Here is a 20,353-nt window from a genome sequence, read left to right on the forward strand (position 1 = left end):
GCTCTTCGGAGACGTTTCTCTCCACTGAGTATAGTGCTCCTTGAACAGCCAGTGCAGTACAGGTACTGAAGCTTTCAACATGCTGCAAAGGTGAGACAAATCCTGTCTTTTGACAGTAACAATCACCCACCCAATTAGTGGGTTATGAGTGATTGACTAAGAGGTGATGCAGAGAAAAGACCCTCAGTGTTGTGCTCAGATCGCCATCCACCATAAGCAAAAGTCAGCAGCCATCGGATGGAGCTGCAGAAAGAGGAACCTCGCTGGGAGATGAAATGAGCCCTGCATCGAGCTCCATGCTGATGAGGCTGGGTTCAGAGCTCCCTACGTGCCCTGAGGCACCGAATTCCACCAGGGAGGTGGACAGAGGACATCAACAGGAGCAGTGTGAGGCGCAGAGGATGTTATTCATGGGGAACAACATAAGGAGCTCGGTTCATTACACAACAGAAGAGGTAGAACAAGATAACCACCTTCAATACACAAAACACTGCTGTGAGAAGGGAGAGAGGAATAATCTCCTCTCCATGCCACAGTGGACAGGAGCAGAGTGATGGGCTGTAGTTATGGAAAGGCAGGTTTGGGCTGGACATCGGATAATGCTTTCAGCAGTTGGGGTGTGCAAGCACGGGGTCAGACTGCCTGCCAATAACGCCAAACCTCTGCAGCTGGCAGCTCCTCAACACAGGTCCAACAGACACTGGTAGGACAGAGTTTAGATCCAGTGCATTCTGCCATCAAGAATAGGAATAGACGACTTCTTTGGGTCATTTCCAGCTTTATTTTCTATTATTCCTTCTTACTGTAGCATTAATACCATCTACCTTCAGTATTTAGCTCTGAGTACGCAGCTGGCTGTATTTCTTATCTGAGGATTTCAGGCCTTTGTAGTGCAGGGCCATGTGTCACTGTCGCACTCTTTAGAATGCCAGGGGATGCTAAGAGAAATATTTTTTAAAGTCAGATAATTCTCTTAAAGATGTATTGTCTGAATGAAGAGAAACAAAGCAAATTTGTCATGACAGACTATTGTTTAATGGAGGGATTAGAAATGAATTAAGCTTTTTTCAATTTGATTCCTACTGCACCCCAGACAGAGTGCCAGCTTCTGCTGCTATGTGAATGAACGGTGTCATGCAACTGAAAAATCACATTGAAATACTCATCTTTTTTTGGTAAAAAGTTGCTGGTTTGGATTATTTCTGTGTTAGAAGCTGCCAGAAATCAACCTCAACCTTAAGCATTAATGATACTGTCCTGACACCTGTACTAAGCAGCCTTAACTGTCTAATTCAAACTAATACACATTCTCAAATGAGTCAATGGCCCTTAAATTGCTTTGTAGATCAAGATCAATGTTTTATTTGCTTTTACTCAATGATATTAGAAGAAAATACTACAGGAATCCCAGAATTTTGATATTGAAAGCTGCCTATTTATTTCAACTCTTTCCATATCCTAATGATGTTTGAAATAAACCTTTCAAGCTAGATGTTTGGTTTTATGGGTAAGCATCACACTTTTTCTCTGCCACTTTGAAACAATGAACACTCTTAAAAGGCTCCATTCATATTTACTATTACATGTGAGCATTATGATGTTTATGATGTGAGATTCAGAGTTCACTGTATTTCAAGTCACCTTTTCCCACTCTAAAGATTACATAGCGAGTCACATACAAGCTGGAGACAGATTTTAATATCATCTCTCAATAATTCATGCTTGATATAGAGCATAATTAATGCTTGAAATAATATAATCCCTATATTTCTAAAGGCCATTGTGCTTGCTCCTGCTGAGCATCTTCACACCAAGTGCCTCCGTACCAGTGCAGGGCTCAGGCTAAGGCAGGGTGACAGCTCCTTTGGGCTTTGACCAGTTTTTACACAGACAGGGAGGTCCTAGGGAGAGGAGATAATGCTGAATTCAAACTACCACTTCCACAGCATTGTTTTTCCTTTAAATGTGTATATTTTATTCACAGAACCACAGATCATCTCCATCAGAGAGGATTTCTGTAGGCCTCTGGTCCAACTCCTCCTTCAAGCAATGCCAATCACACCAGGCTATCCAGGCCCTATACAGTCAAATTTCAAGCATTTTCCCCAAGAACAAACCCTGATCCCTCAGACTCTCCCATACGTGATGTCCTCTAGCCCCAGGCCCTCCCAGATTTGACATCATCCAACAACTGGTTCAAAGTGCACTTGGTCCCATTGTTTTGGTCACTAATAAAGATATTGCACAATATTGTTTCCAGTTTTGATCCCTGAGGGAGGACTTGAGTAGGCAACCACCAGCTGGACACCATGCCACCCTTCAAACACAAAGACCCCTCCAATTTTCCACTAATCATCCACCTCTCACCAGCCTGGCTATAAGGATACTATAGGAGATCACGTCAAAGGTTTTACCCCCCCAAAAAAAGGCAAGAGAAAGAAAAGGTGGACAAAGGAATCACAGGGGTGATCCCAAACCACTTGTACGTGGGAGCAAGTGATAAGAAAGGTCTCAGGAAACCATTCCTATGAGAAGAACAAATCTGCAGGGCTGTGCTCCCTCACCCCACAAGCATTTGCCACCAGCTGTTTTTCGTGGTTCTTGCTGTTTCAAACTGCGAGGACTATTTGGAGGGAAAATGTCCCGGGTTTCAGGAATACAAACACAGTGAGAGGTGTAAGAGCTTGAATGGGGAGGAGACACGTGAATGTCTCAAAAACTTGAATGGGGAAGAGGCACGTCAGCACCTTGCAAGAACCCTCTGAGGCTTCAGGGGAGAGATGGGACAGCAGCAACCTCAAGAAAAGCCCCAAGGGTGGAGTAGGAGCCAGAAGCTGCTCAGCCAGGCTGTCTTCCTGGGTACACTGGGGACGTAGTGAGGCAACAAAAACTGGCAACGTAGACAGAAAGTGTGGAGGTCATGACTCAGTGAGACACCCACTCTCGCAGCTGCTCCTCTTCTGACAGCCTGGATTCAAGCACATACACTGAGAAAGTCGTCAGGGTTCCTCCTCCTTGTCAGAATAACCCCTTGATTTTGGTGCAAAGCAGCTGCCTTTCTGCTTTTTCTTTTCTATTTTTTTTTTTTTTTTTTTTTAAGAATTCCTTCTTGCATTAACTTACCCAAATTAACTTCGATGTGCTGATTTTAAAGGAACTCGGTCTACTAAAAACAAATGAGAGCTGCAAAATTAGTCCCTTTGCTGCTCTTCACATCTTGACTTCTATTTCTGCTCCTGCCACTCACCAGCGATCTGACAGCAGGTGAATCATTTCAGAGTGTTTCTGCTTCCCTTCAAATTTCTCATCTACTTGGATAATACACTTGCAGAGTAATAGCTGTCTTTAGATACAAAGTGGGTCTGGGCTCAACAAGTGCCTCTGCGTGCTGCTGTACAATATTAGTGCTAATTGTCTTCTTGGGCTTCAGCATATGCATAGTCACATGCTTCTGAGATGATCTCAGCTTCTCTCATTACAACACCCATTTTATTTTTGTATTTTAAACTAGTCTGCACTGGAACAAAGAAACCCACGTGTCTGAAAAATGATGCTGATGCACTCTAACTCCTGCAGTCTCTACAGGCACACGGCGATGTGTCTACAGCTCCACATCCTCATGCAGAACCGATGTAATTAAGACACTGCTGTGGAATGAAGGGGGTGTGAGTGTACCTAATTATACCTATGTGTAACTCTTTAAGCCTACACCATGTCCAAAGTATACTGATGAATACGTGTTCATCTGATGGCATCAGCTTAATTACTTCTCTAATTATTCAAGAAGGAGGCAGGAAGTTTTCTTTGGATTGGTTGTATCGCAGTAATTGATTGTTATTCTGGTGATGCCATGACACACAATCAAATAATCAGCAAGACAGAGTGAGCACAGAAAACAAAAAGGTCACAGGGACAAGCCGGCAGGCTGAGCTGAGCAGAAATCTCAGCTACTCACCCAAAGACATGCCTAGTGTTCCTCAAATTAGTCTCTCAACTCTGGTGTGTGAACAGGAGTATAGATGTATGAAAGAGCCTGTGGCATAAATAGTAGCAGGAGAGCACTCGGGTTTGCATGCTTTCCTTGAAATGAATGTCTACATTCATCCCCATGTCACCTACAGTTCTTGGCAAGGGAAGGTGGGGACACTCGAGCGTTTCAGAGAAAGAAACAGGAAAAATGTGTTCATGCATCTCTGACACTGTACTCTCTTACAATACAGGGAGATTATCAAGCAAAAGGTTTAAAAAGGTGACTTGATTGTCATCTGTGAAAGCCTCAGTGGCCTGGAAGCAAACAGCACTTAGGGTAGTAGCAGGATACCGTAAGAGCGTGAAGAATTTCTAGGGACACAGTAATTGCTACGTTGGTTTTGTTGCACATCTGTTGGGCGCCACTTCCTCACCCGCAGCCTGCCAACAATCATCATATGTGACAAACCCTCCTGCAGCGTGCCGACATCCTGCCGTGCAGAACCACGCCGTGGCAATCAGTGAGGAGCCAAGGTGCTGCCTGCAGCACGCAGCCTCCCACCACTGTGTCCATCACCTGAAGGGTGAGCTGCTCCATACAGGTGGTCCACAAACCCCTGCAAACTCCATCTGCCTGCTGGGACAGCCCATGTCCCTGAGCAGCCCAGGCTGGGATACGCATCTACGGCAAGGAAAGACATTCCCAACTTTACCCTCAAGCCAGTCAACCAACGGAAGCCTGACAAATAATGCAATTCTGCATCATGCAATAGAAGTCTGAACCCAATGAGCCAAATCACAGCCAAAACAAAGTGGAAACCCACAGCTGCTGTGTTCTTAGCCACCCTCCTTACTCATCTCCCTCAGACAGAACAGCCAACTGAAGCTCAACACCAACTCTCCCTCCAGCTCTGCTCACAGACCTGATAAATGCAGAACAGGCAAATTGTCAGCAATTTTACAATGACATCACATAATTAGCAGCTGAACTTAAACTCACTTGTAGTCACCTCCATTACAAGAAATATCACGCACTTTTACAAACCATACAGATGCTTCTGTTTGTCTCCTTATTGTTTCTATTATACGGACATCTCCATAATATGCCTTCAGCCTTAAATTAAAAGCAGATGGACAGGCTAGGACTACTCAATAGTAGAGTATTGGGTTTGGGTTCTGGTTTTCATTAAGGTGGATTTATGTTGGATTATTCTGTATTTCTCATTTACGTAACTTCTATGAAGTTACTCAAGGTGAAGGTCTAACAAACAGCTACAACAGATGTCATATCAAATGAGAAAGTTCTGTCCCAGAGTCATCAACATATCAGTCATCGTCTTTAATGAGTTATTGCAGTAATTACTATAGCTATTTAATCTTGCTCTTGATGGTAGTTGCCACGAGGTTCTTCACGAGAAGTGTGAATATACATTTTCGGGCTTGTTTACTTGTCAACTATTCCTGAAGAGCTACTCCTGTTAATGTACCGCTACTACCTCCTGGAGAAGACAACTTTCTCCCAAAATAAGCATGATATTCGTACGGTGGAAATAATTCTTTCTTGTGACAAAATAAGACCAAGATCACCTGTGCTTAGTTCAGAATGGCCATGTTATTTCAAGTTTCACCACTATCATAGTGTTAAAAAATTGCTGTAGCAGCTGAGGTCCAACATGGTAGAGGCTGTTCTGGCACCAACAGCAAAATAATTGCCTCTTACAAATGAATGAAAGAAACACTTTGCTGAGCCTGAGATCTGTTTGTGAGAACAGAATGGTCATGGACAATACGCAGGCACTGGGCAAGACAACTTCTATAGCTGGAAAAAGAAGAGCCCTACACCTTCTGCTGAGCAACCAGACTGCAGGTTACAACCCTCAGCCTTCATTCGCATGCAAGAAAGTAGAAAAGTTATGACTAGTGTGGAGAGGAAAGTTGCTCTCAACTATCAGCTATGCCACTCCATGGCAAATGAAATTTCATCTCTCTCCTGGTATGAAGTCAGTCCAAGTAAAGAAAGCCAAAACTCACATTTTGATATATTTTTTTTTTTCTTCCTGGCAAAATTAGTAGGAGAATAAAATGAGTGCTTCCAATATGTTTTGCTAGGTACCTTTGGAGCTGATTGTAATTCCCTTACTGCCAGTGGCAGCTTTAAAGCTGGGCTGTTAATTTGCTTTGCAGTGGGTTGTGCACAGGAATGGTACATAACACAGTTCTGGAGTCCCTGCTGTCAAATCAGAAATTCAGAAAAGGCTGAAGGCAACTCCTTGGAATAAATCCATGAGAGCAGAAATAATGTGAAATGTGCAAGTGCAAATAAAATTCCTAGTTCATCTTAGATGCACTCAGCATGTTAATACCTCAACTGTTTTGTTCATTTGCTACCTGTTTTCAGTGCCCTGAGGCACACACTATTAAGGCACAGCCCAGCATAATCTAACTCGAAGTCTTCAAATGTTACATCATTTCCTGTAGAACAGTTCTCCAGAAAACACTTCTCTGAAATCTCTAATTACTTAAAACCATAAGCCAATGACTTTGCTCTTTGGCTTCAATTCTATAAAGCATTTCAGACACACATCATCTGCTGATCCCGGATGCAAAACCTTTAAGAGATTCAAAATCTATAATTTCCATCCTGCTAGAAACCAGCATTCAACAGTGTGCTTGCACTTCCTGCAACGACCAGCTGGCGTGAGACTCTCCAGATCCATAGCAATGACACAACCACTGAAGGGAGGAAGATGCACAACTGAGCATTTGCTCAGCCAGGACCAAGCCCAAAGAAAAGAGCAAAAGCACGAGAAATGCCACAACATGCAGACACTTTGGTCAGAGACAGATAAATGCCCAGGTAACCTGCTGCAAAGCACTTCAACTTGACTGCTTGAATATTTTTATTTGAAGCAATTAAATCTGAAAAAAATGCTTTTGTTTAAATCAATGTAAGAAGTCAATGTTTCATTCACTGTAAGAATGTATCAGATCAATCAATATATCAAATCAATGGTTTAAACCAATGTAAGAATATAAAAAGGTTGATTTATTTCCCTAAAAAGTTCTGTTGATTACAAATAAGTAGCTTCCAGCAAAATGTTGTGAGAAGCATTTGGGAGTGTTTGGAGGACTTGTAAAGGAATGTTCTACTCTGTGCCTTGGTTGAGATGCCCTTTCCTTTTACCTCGCTGCAATCCCTTCTTTGAAGTCAAGTCTATTCACACCAACAAAACCTTCTGACACTGGAGGAAAATATAAATCATAATAGAGAGTGATAAATACTGATACCAATAAACAAAAAAATCTTCAAATCTTAACTTTGCCAAGGAAAGGGAAAACAACTGAAATAAACGACTTCTACAGCTTGGTCCTAAACAGCTCCAACCACCATAGCTCCTACTATGCAGACACACATTGTAAGTGACACAGCAAAGCCGTGCAACCCTAAAGGCCACCAAAGGAACATGAAATGAGCAGGGACGGTCACTGCTGGAGACCTACCTGTTTTGTTAGAGAGTCGGAAGGACACCATCTTGTCGGGAATGCTGCAGACATTCCTCACCGAGGCGATGCAGCTGTAATTCGCGTAGTCCTGAGGTCGGAGGTTCTTCAGCTTCAGGATCTTCGTTTCCCCCTGCAGGAGCAAGAGAAAGCATTAGGAAGAGCCTGAAGCAGAGGAGCGAGGAGAGCTGCAGGGTGCACTCGGGATGACTTCCAGGAGGTGTAGATGTGGCCAATTAGTAAGAAGATGTTGAAATGGTCCAGAAAATTATTATTTTTTAATAGCAGAAAGAATGGTGGCTGGCATAGCCTGAAGCCATAGCCCACCTTATATATTAAAGGCAGAAGAAAAGAGAGTGGCAAGGGGGGAAATTGTTTTGGCAGTCTTTGAAGTCACAGCATTATTCTGGATAATACGTCGTAAAGTACAATCTGCTTGATGAAAAGAAGCATAAGCTACAGAAATCCTGCTGCTTTTCCTTTGAAAATGAGCTCCTGATGGATTTTATTTTTAGCCAGGGGTGTAAATGATGGAGCATGGACCTGAATAAGATGTGTAATGAAGGAGTGCCTTCTGATATGATCAAGAGAAAACTGTAGTGTCCAAATACAAGATTTCCACAGCAGCTGTCTATGAAATGGGCACTGCAGAGCTGGGAACTCGGGGAAAAAAGTTGCTGAAATACATATGCAAAATCTTGAAGCATTGTTAGCAACAGCAGTAACAGAAAGCTGAACGGGCTGTTAGGTACAACATCCCCTGCTTACGCTGAGCACACAGGGATGCCACGGAGCACAAAAAGCAAGAAAGCAGGTGAGTACAGCAGAGCACAGCAGGGCATCATGCATGACACCGTGACAGTAGAGGGCTGCAGAAACATCAGATACGTCTCCATTTATCTATACATGCACATTATTCATCCTAGCACTAAAATAACAAACTTCCTGCATTTTCAATCTCCTCCAGCTGCCCACTTTCAAGTCTTCGCTTGTGTTTATGCTGATAAGCTAAAAAGGTATTATGTTTAGGACAGGCTGTGGCACAACCTCAGCCCTGGGAGGCTCATAAGCCATCAAAATAAGGCAAATAAGCCAGCTCATAAGGCATCAAAAGAGCAAACTATGAAAAATGTTCATTATTATGTTACTATAAAGCAACTACCACTTCTAATTTCATCACGGCTTGGGAAACATACTGACTTTTTTGACAACATCATGAGCACGTATAGGAAAATATGTGGTCGTCTGTGGAAATGCATGCATAGCACTAGCAAAAACAAAGCAAAACCAAATGAACAAAAACAAGAAAAGAAGATACAGTTAGCAAGAAAAGGAAACAGATAGTCATTAAATCAAGCTCAGTAGATGTTTGGAGCATTGGAACTGAAGTGCTTTGTATGTACAATCAGTCCCACAGAAATGATGTGATTAAAATCAAGCCCATGCTGATTCAGTGTTTGCATGACTGAAGCCTCGAAGGGGTGTTCCTAAAGATAAAGATACTACTTTAAAAAGATTCATCTGGACTAGAGAAGGGCCTGATCCTGGTTAGTGGGAACGCAGCTACCAAAGCCATTAGGTTCTGGATTAGACTGAAATGCAGAGCAGCTCCATCCCACTGATTTGGTCCTTAGCTGCAGACTCCAAGTGGAACTTGTGAGCTGAACTCACAATGGTATTCTGGATCATGTTCCTAGATTGCAGAGATTTGTAAAAATATATATCTATTTTCTTCATTGGTTTGAATAATTAGTCTAATTATGTCTAATTGCATAATTATTGTAAATACAGCAAATTTAATCTTGTGCTCAGACTGTGCAATTACAATGTGCAATGAGAATGATGCAAACTCTTAGGAAAAAATCTGCATCAAGATTTCAGTTTCGAAAAATTCAGTATTTCCAACACTCGCACAGATGAGAATGCACATGTTTGTTCTTTCCCCTCCCTGACCCCCTCATGGCAGCTAAAATAGGTAGCTGATATTACCTTATTCATCAAAAAAAATCTGAGCTTAAAGTTCAAGAATTTCTTTTTATTTTCCCAGTTTTTAAAGTGGCTTCTGTGACTTGATAGAACAAAGCGTAAAAAAATTGGCCTTTTGGGGTACAGTAACTTAGAAAATTTCTTTGTGCTACTGTTATCCCTCACATTTCTTCTGATTTTCAGACTGATGATCCAGCTTTAAAGCGATCAACAAACAAATGCCACCTCAAATTCACCTCTTGGTGCTCTGAAGATATATCCCCTCTATCCCTCTTCACACCAGCTCTTACCGTTTGTTACCATATCCTAAGCAGAACCAAGTCTGCAGAGACGTGCTGTAGACATTTATGATTCTTAAACCTTTAATTACATCTTTTCCTCTTATAAACACATATCAGACCTTGTAGGCACACAGACAAGATACACTAATTCAACCTGAACTCCAAAAAACATAAAAAGGTTATGGATAAGCTTTGGACTATCGCCATGACAATCTGATTTATTCAGATTAATTCGGCCCAGACAGAGGGTCTAGGAAGAATGCTCCCTGTAACCTAAGAATCTTTTTTTTTAAAAAAAAAAAAAAAGAAAATTAATCTAATTTCATATAACATGTTTTATTAGATATGTTCTTGTTAGGTGATCGGAAAGGTATTAATCGTCATTTCCATATCGAGATATTATAAAAGGACCACCTCAAGGGAGTCCCTCACTTTTTAATTAAAGCATAAAGATACTTTCGTTTACACACTTGAATCCAAAGAAACAAGCTGCACATTCGCTAAACTGAATCCATACACGTTAAATTAAAAATAATTTCATCACTTTTAGGAGACCGATAACTTGGCTATGTAATCTAATTCTCATCTCTGCAAGGTTCCAGGCACACATTTCTCAGTAGAATACCTACCCATGGTAGCAATATAAAGCTGTCAAGCATAATAATAAGAAAAACTGAAGGTGCTCTCAAATCATTAGCTGAAAATTATTTATGAAATTTGCAGCTTGCTTTCTGCTATGAAGACCAAATTACCAGGCAGTTTTCACTTGTCTTTACTCATTGTTGCTTGAGACTTTCCAAAATAACATCTTCTCTTTTTTTCTTTTCTTCTTTCTCTTTTCTTTTTTCCTCATACCATCACACACACTTCTCCATAGACAATAGGATATGTCACCTTTTTATTCTGAGACTGTGTAAGTGTGCCAACAATAAATTAATCTGATCTAATCTGACAGACTCTTTTGATAGCACAGTCTGCTTTTATGGCTGCAAACAACAGTAGGAAGACTTATAAAAAGCACTTCTTCCCATTTTTGCCACACCATCTTTAAAGTGTGTAAGTCTGGAACAAAAATCTTATATTCAAAGATGTGGAAGGTGAAATAATAATAATAATAAAACAGGGAGTTGCCTTAGAGTTCAGCCTTCTTGAAAAGCTTTTTAGGCTGCAACTTCTGTGAAGAATCACTTTGCATTGTATTGGAAAAGATTAGGAAATAGCAGTCAAATCAGAGCACTGGGCTTGCAGGCTCAAGGAAAATGACTTCAAAGGGGCTCCTGCAGACAGCACTCACTGTGCATCTTCCCATAGCTTCCTGCTTCCTAATTTCTTTATCAAAAAATAAAACGACATTTTTTATATTAGTAGCTCTTTAAAAACTACATGGGTGGATGTGCCAGGCTGTGGTTCTCTGGAGGGCATGCCCACCAGGCGCCCCAGGAACCCAGCAGGGATGTGCAGACAGACAAGCTCTACATCCAGTTACAAAGTCCCTGGTGCAAGCACTCGAAGGAGAGATAAATACTGCAACTTCATTTCCTACCTGTGTAAAGAAGGGCTCGTAGATCTCAACTCCTTTATCAGAGCCTTGCAGCAGTACCTCCTGGCCGCGTCTCCAGCTGTACCGAACAGGCGGATTGGAGTTGGCAACGCACCTGAGAAACACAGTTCTCTCATAGTAAAACTGCTCCTTTGCTTCCCCTATGCTCTGGTGGACTGTCACTATCGGGTCATCCAAATCTGGAAAGGCAGAAGAAACAACAGAGATAAAGTCAGGCTCCACCAACACTGCGATCCTTACCACTCACATGAGCAGGGAGGCAAAACAGAAGCAGTGCAGCTCTAAATCCCATAAATGTAAGTTTGAAGACTTCCTCAGCAGAATCCAGTTTTAGAGTTTGTTTTCATTTGTACAGCACTTAGTACAACTGGATCTTTGTTCACCACCCTGGCTTATTACAATACACATGATAATGTGACAGTATCTATCATATTTCTGACATGTTTCCATTAATATTTAGGCTTCACCTGGTTTTCATCCCCACTACTGATTTTTTATGTATGGTTTTAATTTAAACATCTCTTGGAAGAAAATAGTTTATCAAGCTTTGGTAATAAATAGTCAGGCTCATTTGCATCCTAATGGCAGGATCCACTGGAATGTCGATCACGTGGATGCATCTGTTTTCCTTTAAAGCAGCAATTTAATACAGTAATTTAACGCACATTCCCTTCTTTCAGTTACATGCATTTAACTTCAGGCAGGTAAATTCATCCCAGGCTTTAGAACACACTTCTCTTGATTAAAATACAGATATCATATAATTACTCCCACCGCTTCATCACAGAGAAAATTAGATCCCCACAACAGAATTCATTCATCTTAAACAGGGAAGAAATAGAGATAGCCCTTGGAATGTGAGTACACTTAATGAATTAATTTAGGCTTTATTCCACCAGGAACAAGTAGATTCCTCTTTGCAAGGGTTTGCTATTGTTTATGGTGAGCTTTCTTTGAAGGAATAATTACACCCAAGAAGAAAAAAAAAAAAGCAACAACAACATCTGTCATCACCAGTTCCTAGCTAAAAATGCTTGGCCAGTGTGGTCAGCAGTTCCTCTCCAAGCTTTAGGGAAAAGTTCCACTACCCAGTGAGCTGGAAGCCAGCACAGGTTGCTGCTCAAGGCCAGCAATTAGAGTACAGCACTGGTTCTGGTACCCACAGAGGAGGACCACAACCCCAGTTATACCCGCACCAAGCCCGTCTGCAGGCACACAGCTATGGCGTGTTTCCATGTGCAACTCAGCCCTGACTGGAACGCCTGCAGAATCTCCTCAGCGGCACTTTTTCCTCAAAATAAAAGCTAAGTAACGCCTTGAGTAGTTCTTAACTAATTACGCATCCACAAATGCAACCCTATTTCTGCACAGGTGAATACAGGTGAGTGCCTATATAAATATAATCCACCAGCTTTATTTCAGGCTACCATTCACCAAAATGCAGAACGAGGGAGCTCAACTCTCATAACCACCAGTGCCAACAGGAATGCTGCCATGAGTGAAGGCACCCACCCCTCCGTCCCTTTTCAGTGGTGTTGGAAACAAGGGCAGTTGTTGGGGTGGGAGCATCACCTGCATTTTGCTCCCACGTCCTTCCCCCAAGTGCCAGCCGAATGCAACCGTAACCACCACAGGATACTGTGCCAGGCAGGCCATCAGTGCAGCAGCTCTTCTAACATTCAGATTTTTGATAGTTTTGAGAAATTAGAGGTCTGGTAGACAAAAAAAAGATTAATAAAGGAAGCCCATCATTAACAATTTGAATAGATTAGCATGTTTCAAATGTCCACATTGAAAAACAGTCTGCACTTAAAATTATTCTTTAGAGGCTTACATTTTGATTTGCATAACAAGAACAAAGCCTGAGAGTCTCTTGATTAATTAGAAACAAAACATGTTCCAAAATTTGGAATAATTCAAGTAATAATACCTTGTAATGGTGTATGGATTTTAAGTAAATGTTACCTTCATTCTACCCTGCAAAACATTTTAGTTAACATCACAGAAACAAATTATGAAACTGTTGTTCCAAATTAGGATGGCATTTTCTAATGAGATTTCATTTTTGTTTTAAAGGTTATTTTAAATCACGGTAGCATTTGAAAAGGGACGGGCTTGCTGAAACGCCATCTTCTACTCATGCAATAGAAAATATAAAGAAGGAAATTAGCTTGCTTCAATTCCTAGGCCCAAACACCTGTTCCCTACGTTTTGATGAACCACAAAACATTTCACACGTGAATGCTCTGCAGTGGCTGATTGTTAAAGCACCTCCTTATGCCACAAACAAGGACGGTGGTTAGCAAAGACCTCACACCCTAAGTCGTGGAACTGCTCCTTGAATCTCTCTCCCTTAGGTGAAGGTGCATCCTCCTAGATGAAATATGCAGAGGTTAAGTCCTGACTCGGTGTCATTTTGATAAAGTTACTCAGGACTAGGCAGACCGAGCCACTTACAGCCCAAACATGGGGTTTAAGGTGGCTGTGAAGCCTGACAGCACAAGGCTGCAATCCACACCTCAACACATGGCAGTATGAGGCTGACCAGATGGAAAACACTCTGCAGAAGAGGCCGGGAGGTCCTGGTGGAGAAGCTGATGTAGGTGTCCCTACACCCACGAAGGCCGGCCGCCTCCCAGGCCACAACAGCAAGAACACAGCATGTCCAGGGAAGTGATCCACCCCCTCCATCCACACCTGTGGGACATCCTGAGCGCCGTGTCCAGGTCTTGACTATCTCTACAAAGAAGAAGACACGGACATACAAGAGCAAGCACAGAGGAGGCCGCCAAGACAACTGGGGGCCGAGGAGCTGCATCTGGCCAGGCTGGAAAAGAAAAGGTGAAAAAGTGATCTAATGTCTGTCTTTGACTGAATACTGCGACACTACCAAAGCAGATAAATTCCTCTAAGAGGTGCAGAGCAAAAAGAAAAATGATGAGCCAACAGGTGTAAGATGCACCAAGAGAAATTCTGCCCGGTTGTAAGTGAAAGCTGTGGGCTCCTCAGTACAAGAGGGACAGAGAACTTCCAGAGAGGGTCCAGTGTAGAGCCACAAAGATGATGACAGAATTAGAGCATCTGTCCTCTGAGGAAAGACTAAGTGAGCTGGGCCTGTTTAGCCTAGAGAAGAGGAGATGGAGAGGGGATCTCATCAACCTCTACAAATACCTGAGGGGACAATGTAAAGAGGATGGGGCCAAACTCTTCTCAGTGGTGACCTGATAGCACAAGGGACAACGGGTATAAATTGAACCACTGGAAGTTTTGTTGCTGTAAGAAGTTCTTTATGGTTCGGGTGATGGAGCACTGAAGCAGGCTGCCCAGAGAGGTTGCGGAGTCTCCTTTGGAGATATTCAAAACCCACCTGGATGTGATCCTGAGTAATGTGCTCTGGGTGACCCTGCTTGAGCAGGGGGGTTGGACTAGATGATCTCTGTTGGTCCCTTCCAACCTCAACCGTTTTGTGAAAGCAAATTCCTCGTGCAATCAGACAAGAACTTGGACATGGCTCCAGAGACACTGTGGGTACCTGTCCATGGAGGCGTTTGAAGCTTGACTGGCCCTGGAGTTGGCCCTGGTTTGAGTAGGGGGTTGGACTAGAGGTCCTTTCCAACCTAAATTACTCTGAGATACCAAGAGATGTGATGCCATCACTTCCTCATGCTGTCTGCTCTCTTGCAGTGGGTGCACGCTCATGTGAACTGACCCCCATCTGGTACCTAAAGCAGCTACCCTAAAACATGGCCCTGTAGTACAGCAGGGGACGGACTTTGACAAGAGTATAAAGAAACCTGAAAGAAGTTGAAGTCGGAAATGCAAATGTAGCCAGCCCTCTGCCAAAGCATTTCATAATGGTCAATTAATACAGAATTTGCACTGCAGAACATGACTGATTTTTCCATCAGCAGTGCTGGAAAGATCTTGACAGCTGCATCACAGCAAAAGAAGCGCTAATAGGAGACAAAATAATGCTTGCAATTGTTGTGAGATTTCACTGAACATTCAACTGCCTGCCCTGTTGCCGTGCAGGGTTAGACAAATGTTTTAGGAGGTTGTTATATAAGACTGTATTTTGCTCAGACAGTGTGAAAGCTGCAAACATAATACAAAATATGCTTTTTCTAATACTGCCAAGGCATTCTGTGCAGTTATTACCATGGAGGCAGGTACCTGCCAAATTCAGAGCCTTTAGGCTATTGCAAAGTCACCTGATCCTGGTGGCATTAATGCGCCTTGTCCAAGCTCTCCAGAACTCCAGCTTCAATGTCCAACTGAATTGTTACTAATTGATATTTAAATTTCCAAACAGTGGCTAGAATACATTGTTTAAATCCCTGTGCATATGTGTAAGTATCCGTGGGTGTTCGTTCTTCGCTACCAGCATTTGAGCAATCAAGGCTTTGGCAGTCGGGTAGGGGAGCTATTGACTTCAGGTATTGCTCACAATTTGCCTGGAAAAGAGAGGAATTCACGGAGGAGACAGAGATCTTAATGCAGCTGAGAAAGATTTAGCAATGGAAAGCTCAACATGGTGGATTTTTGAAGTGCTTGACAAGGAAAAAAAATATCTTAAAGTTTTCATTTGGGGTTGATCAATTTACAAAGAGTTAACTGACTAATAATTCTCCGTATTAAACTGAAGTCATGGGTGTTACGCAGTTAAAGTCTATTAATCAAAATGAAAATAATTACAGAAGTATGTTTTCCACAGAGGTTTATGCCACCATTAGGTTCAATTTTTCAGTCTTTAATCTTTGAATTGAACCAAACACTTTCTGAAGCCCAGATGGCAAATGCATGCTCAACGATGTATTGGAAAAATTCCCTTCATACATCCTGATGCTCTCAAGCAAACCAAAAACCCAGAATAAACTGTTCAGAATAGGCCTAATCTAAATATACCAGGAATTGTAGCACAACCGTCAGAGACCTTGGTGTAGAAGGTGCACAGAAGTGTGGCAGCTGCTGTTAATGTCCTCGGTATGCTGAATTGTACAGTGCTGGAGACATCGTTCAGGCTGTGGGCAGGAAACACAGACCAACCATCTCCTGCAACCCTCACCTGAGCTCCAGGGAGTTTCACACGGACAACCACGGGAGCAGGATCACAGCCTGTATTTGCTATTCCATCTTTTTTCAGCTGCTGGGACCACACAGCTTGCTGATTTCATTTGTTAATTAGCTGCCTTTGTCTTCAGATCTTCAAAGCAAGCAATATTTGGAAGTCAAGATAATAATAAATAAAACACGCATCTGGTAAACTGATCGAAACTGCTTCATCAAGACACCCATAGAGGAGGCAACAGTGATGCATGTATTCCACCTGCCTAACTCGTAAGTTATTCTAAAATAGAAAAATATTTTCTTCCCCCTATTTTCCTTACTTTAGCCTCTTTGACCTAACATAAGCTAACACAGGCTTGAGGTGCCACGTTGTCCTGTATTATATAAAGCAGTTACACCTGACTCAGGAAATGCATAAAATGCAACAAATGGGTATTCTTTGAGGCAAGAGTAATGAAGTGTTGTGCGTGCCATCCATTAGCAGGTAGCAGAGCTCCAAACAAGCTGGCGGGATGCCAGGAACAGTTACCTGGAGCTCTGCGTGAGATATTTTTTTCCTTCCCCAGCCCTTTAAGACATTTCTTATGCATCTGCATTGCTGTACTATGTGTGCAGCAGAGTTACAACAGTGAAAGTGAGCATCATTTACAAGGCCAGAGTCTCTAAGAAAGCCAAGCCTCCTTGCTTACTCCAAAAAGACCACAAGTGTGACCTTGGCAGACCCCTGATGAGCTTACATTGATTTCCAATAGCATTTTGAGAAGATCAAACACATGCTAGAAGACTGGAAGGGTGTTAACATCCTCCAACACAAAAAGACAAACAGAATGACCTTGGCAGTCAACAGCACCCTGCACAGCCGGGGACCATTTCTGCCTTCCATGCTGCTGAGGGTTGGAGGACAGCCACAAAGAATCCAAGAGGAAAAATATAATGAACACTAGCTAATGGAGTCTTATAGAGAAAACACGTCATTCTTCTGATGAAATTATAAACATACCTCGACGAAATTTGCATAAACTACGCCCACTGGATGAACTGCTCGTGCCAGCATGTGCTGATGACCCTAGGAGGATGGCATGCACAGCTCTGCAAGAACGCAGCACTGCTTTTGTTTATCCAAGGATCCCAAACTGAGCCAATGTACAGCATTTATCAGACAAAATTACCACTGGAGTCCCTGGACAGTAGGTACATTGGCACCGAGAGTTTTGCATTTCTAGCACAAGCAGCAGAAAACAAGCAACATTTCCTGCAATGCTGGATTTCTACATGCACAGTCCTATGCAAAATAAAGATCGGTGGCTTTTGCAAATAATGAGAGTGGGATGCTCACATGGAAGAATATGCGTCTAGGAACCCATGATAAAGGCTAATAGTGCAAGACTGTACCCTGGCACAGTCTGCGAGAAGAATCGTACCTAGCAAACGTCCGCACTCAGCACAGTCCTGAAATAGATGGGACTGCTGGGTTCGCTGCTTGCAGGAAGATATAGGGATACAATTTTCTTTTGTATAGAGAATTGGTGACCTGAAAACAGGATCCTAATCAGGTGTCAGCCATTCGAAGAAACATTAAGAAATAAAAGGGCAAAGAGAAAAGCAGCAGAAAAGTACCTACGAACTGGAGAAAGTACCCACTACTTTGTTTTGCAGTAAGAGATGTAAAGAGACAGATGTATTTATTAGGAAGAAAGGAAGAAGACTGAATGGTAATTTTATCATAGGATGTAAGCATCTCACGGTGGGAAAACAGCAGGTACAAAAGAGCTCTTTTGGCTACTGGTTAGATATAAAACAAGCAGCATGAGCTGTAAACAGAAGGAAGCCCAAATTCAATATGGAAAAGAATCAAGACTTTTTACTTACAAAAATAAGTATAAAACTGACAAACATTCTACTTATAAAGATCAGATAAAGAAGGAGACTACCTGGGCATACAGAAGATTCCTCACCTCTTCAAATCAAGACCAGATGCTTTTTAGTGAAATGCAAATGATTACATTCAGTGTAGTAACAGCTGAAAAAACAGATTGGGCTGTGATATAAAGGAGGTCAAGCTGATGGCACTGATGGCACGGGCAATTCCAGTATTATACTTTATGAAAAATACAATTAAAAAGACAAACTTGAATATAGAATTCCAGAACATTTTTATGAAATCAAGTATGCTTGAATGAACAAATGGAGTTATTTAACCTATCCTTTCATTCACCTTGCATTAGCCTACACCCAAGTGTCAGCACAATTTGGTTCCCCATCCTGTAGGACGTGGCTGTGGAAGATGCTGATGAACCAAATGCACACACAAAGAATGTAAGAAACAAGAGCTAAAGCCACTCTTACACTACAAGGAGTGAAAGCACAGGAAGGTAGCAGGAAAGCAGTTATGAAAGAACCCATAAAGTATGACTGCTACAGGACTTTCCCTTCCCAGTGATTTATTTTCCTCTTTTGAACCAAGATTCAACTATAAACATATGGGAGTTGGACACTTCACTCCCAGGAGCACAAATTCGTATCCGATATGTACAGTTGCTCAAGATGGAAAACTGCAATAATCATTTTGTTTTTTCAAGAGGAAGCTTTGCTTTTTAATTCTCTCTGTACCTCTAAAGAAACAGAAGATTACAGAAGAAAAATCAATTTACCTACCAGGCCAGGAGAAACAGACACTGAAACTAAAGGCCTCCTGACATGCATGACCCATTACTAGGAGTAATTGTCACAAATATGACTTTTTAATGTGTTAAGTAATTCTTGGTTGCATAATCTCAAAACGAATTAATGCTTGTGCCTTCATTATTTTAAAGAAAGGAAGCTAAAATTTGGTTCAGTAATAAATATCAACTGCGTTAGGAGGGTCTAGTTCTAGTTCTCCAGCTGCTGGCTTTAGAAAAACTCTTTCATAGACTACTCACAAAGTTTACCTCTCTGTTAAAAACTGTTACTGACTTCCTCTGAATGTCATGTTCTGAAACAGGTACAGAGACATTTTGCTAAACCAAAGAATTATAAATATCTGACAGTTCATACCTATATAACAGAAGTGTTGTTCCCACCTTGTTCCCACTGCATATATGGGAATCTCTTCTGAGGGTCACATTTATTTTCCAGCCTTAAACTTTTTATCATAAAAAATGTCAGTATAGGAATCTCACCAGTGCTCTGCATATTTCTTGCAATCTCTATTCCTAAACACAACCCTATATTTTTTCCATTTTTATTTGAACAGAAGACAAAACTTGCATTTTAGAAGAGGGAAAAAAAAAAAAAAAAGAAAAAAGAAAACCAGTATTGGAAGCAATAAATAAAAGGGAGTGGATGATGAAGAAAGTAAGGCACAGGAAAATATCCTTGGAGGTAAATTGAACAAACCTACAGCAAAGAGGAAGAGGAACCTGCCCAGAATGTTTAGTGCCCACATCTGACCCCAGACAAGCGGAGCCTTTTCAATGACTTGAAAGAAACACCAGAGCCAGTCTGCTATAGGAGTCCATGCAAAAATCCCATCCAACTTGGGAGGGGCCTTAGGAGATCATCTAGTCCATGTCTTCTTCTCTCCATACTGAGAATGCCCATCAATTTTGCAGCATCAGCAAAAATTAATACCAAAACATTATTACGGTATGCAAATGCAGCTGAGTCCCAAAGAGGTGCTAAGAGTTACTTCCTGAGGTAATTGCATTTGACTGCCCATCTGCCAAACCTCCTTTCCCTGAAACCTTCTGAGCTTTTTTGCCTCTTTTAGCAAAATTTCAAGTGGGGATTGAGATCCCAAAGATAATTAACCTCCAGCATGTTTTATAATATTGGGGTAGGCACACGGGGAGAAGCAAGCACTGGAGCAAGGCTCAGAGTAGCTGAGAGAAACACCTCACTGTGAGCTTGGCATGGCCAGCTGGCCTGGAGCCAGGCACCCACGGGTGCCTTCTGCACAGCCCAGCATTATGGAGCTCGTGGGGAGTCCACGGGGAACAGCATTTCC

The 20,353-nt window shown here is 42.0% G+C and overlaps 1 protein-coding gene across 1 annotated transcript in view; it reads right to left on the reverse strand.

Moving 5' to 3' along the window:
- MDGA2 (MAM domain containing glycosylphosphatidylinositol anchor 2) overlaps nucleotides 1-20,353 on the reverse strand; it is a 340,235-nt gene that overhangs the window by 167,300 nt on the left and 152,582 nt on the right. Inside the window, exons 4-5 of the mRNA XM_032187749.1 lie at nucleotides 11,281-11,477; nucleotides 7,471-7,603 (exon numbers count right to left, since the gene is read on the reverse strand). Of these exons, the coding sequence (XP_032043640.1) occupies nucleotides 7,471-7,603; nucleotides 11,281-11,477 (330 nt within the window). The remainder of the gene's footprint in view (nucleotides 1-7,470; nucleotides 7,604-11,280; nucleotides 11,478-20,353) is intronic.

This window comes from Aythya fuligula, chromosome 5 (assembly GCF_009819795.1).
Source record: "Aythya fuligula isolate bAytFul2 chromosome 5, bAytFul2.pri, whole genome shotgun sequence".
Taxonomy (NCBI): domain Eukaryota; kingdom Metazoa; phylum Chordata; class Aves; order Anseriformes; family Anatidae; genus Aythya; species Aythya fuligula.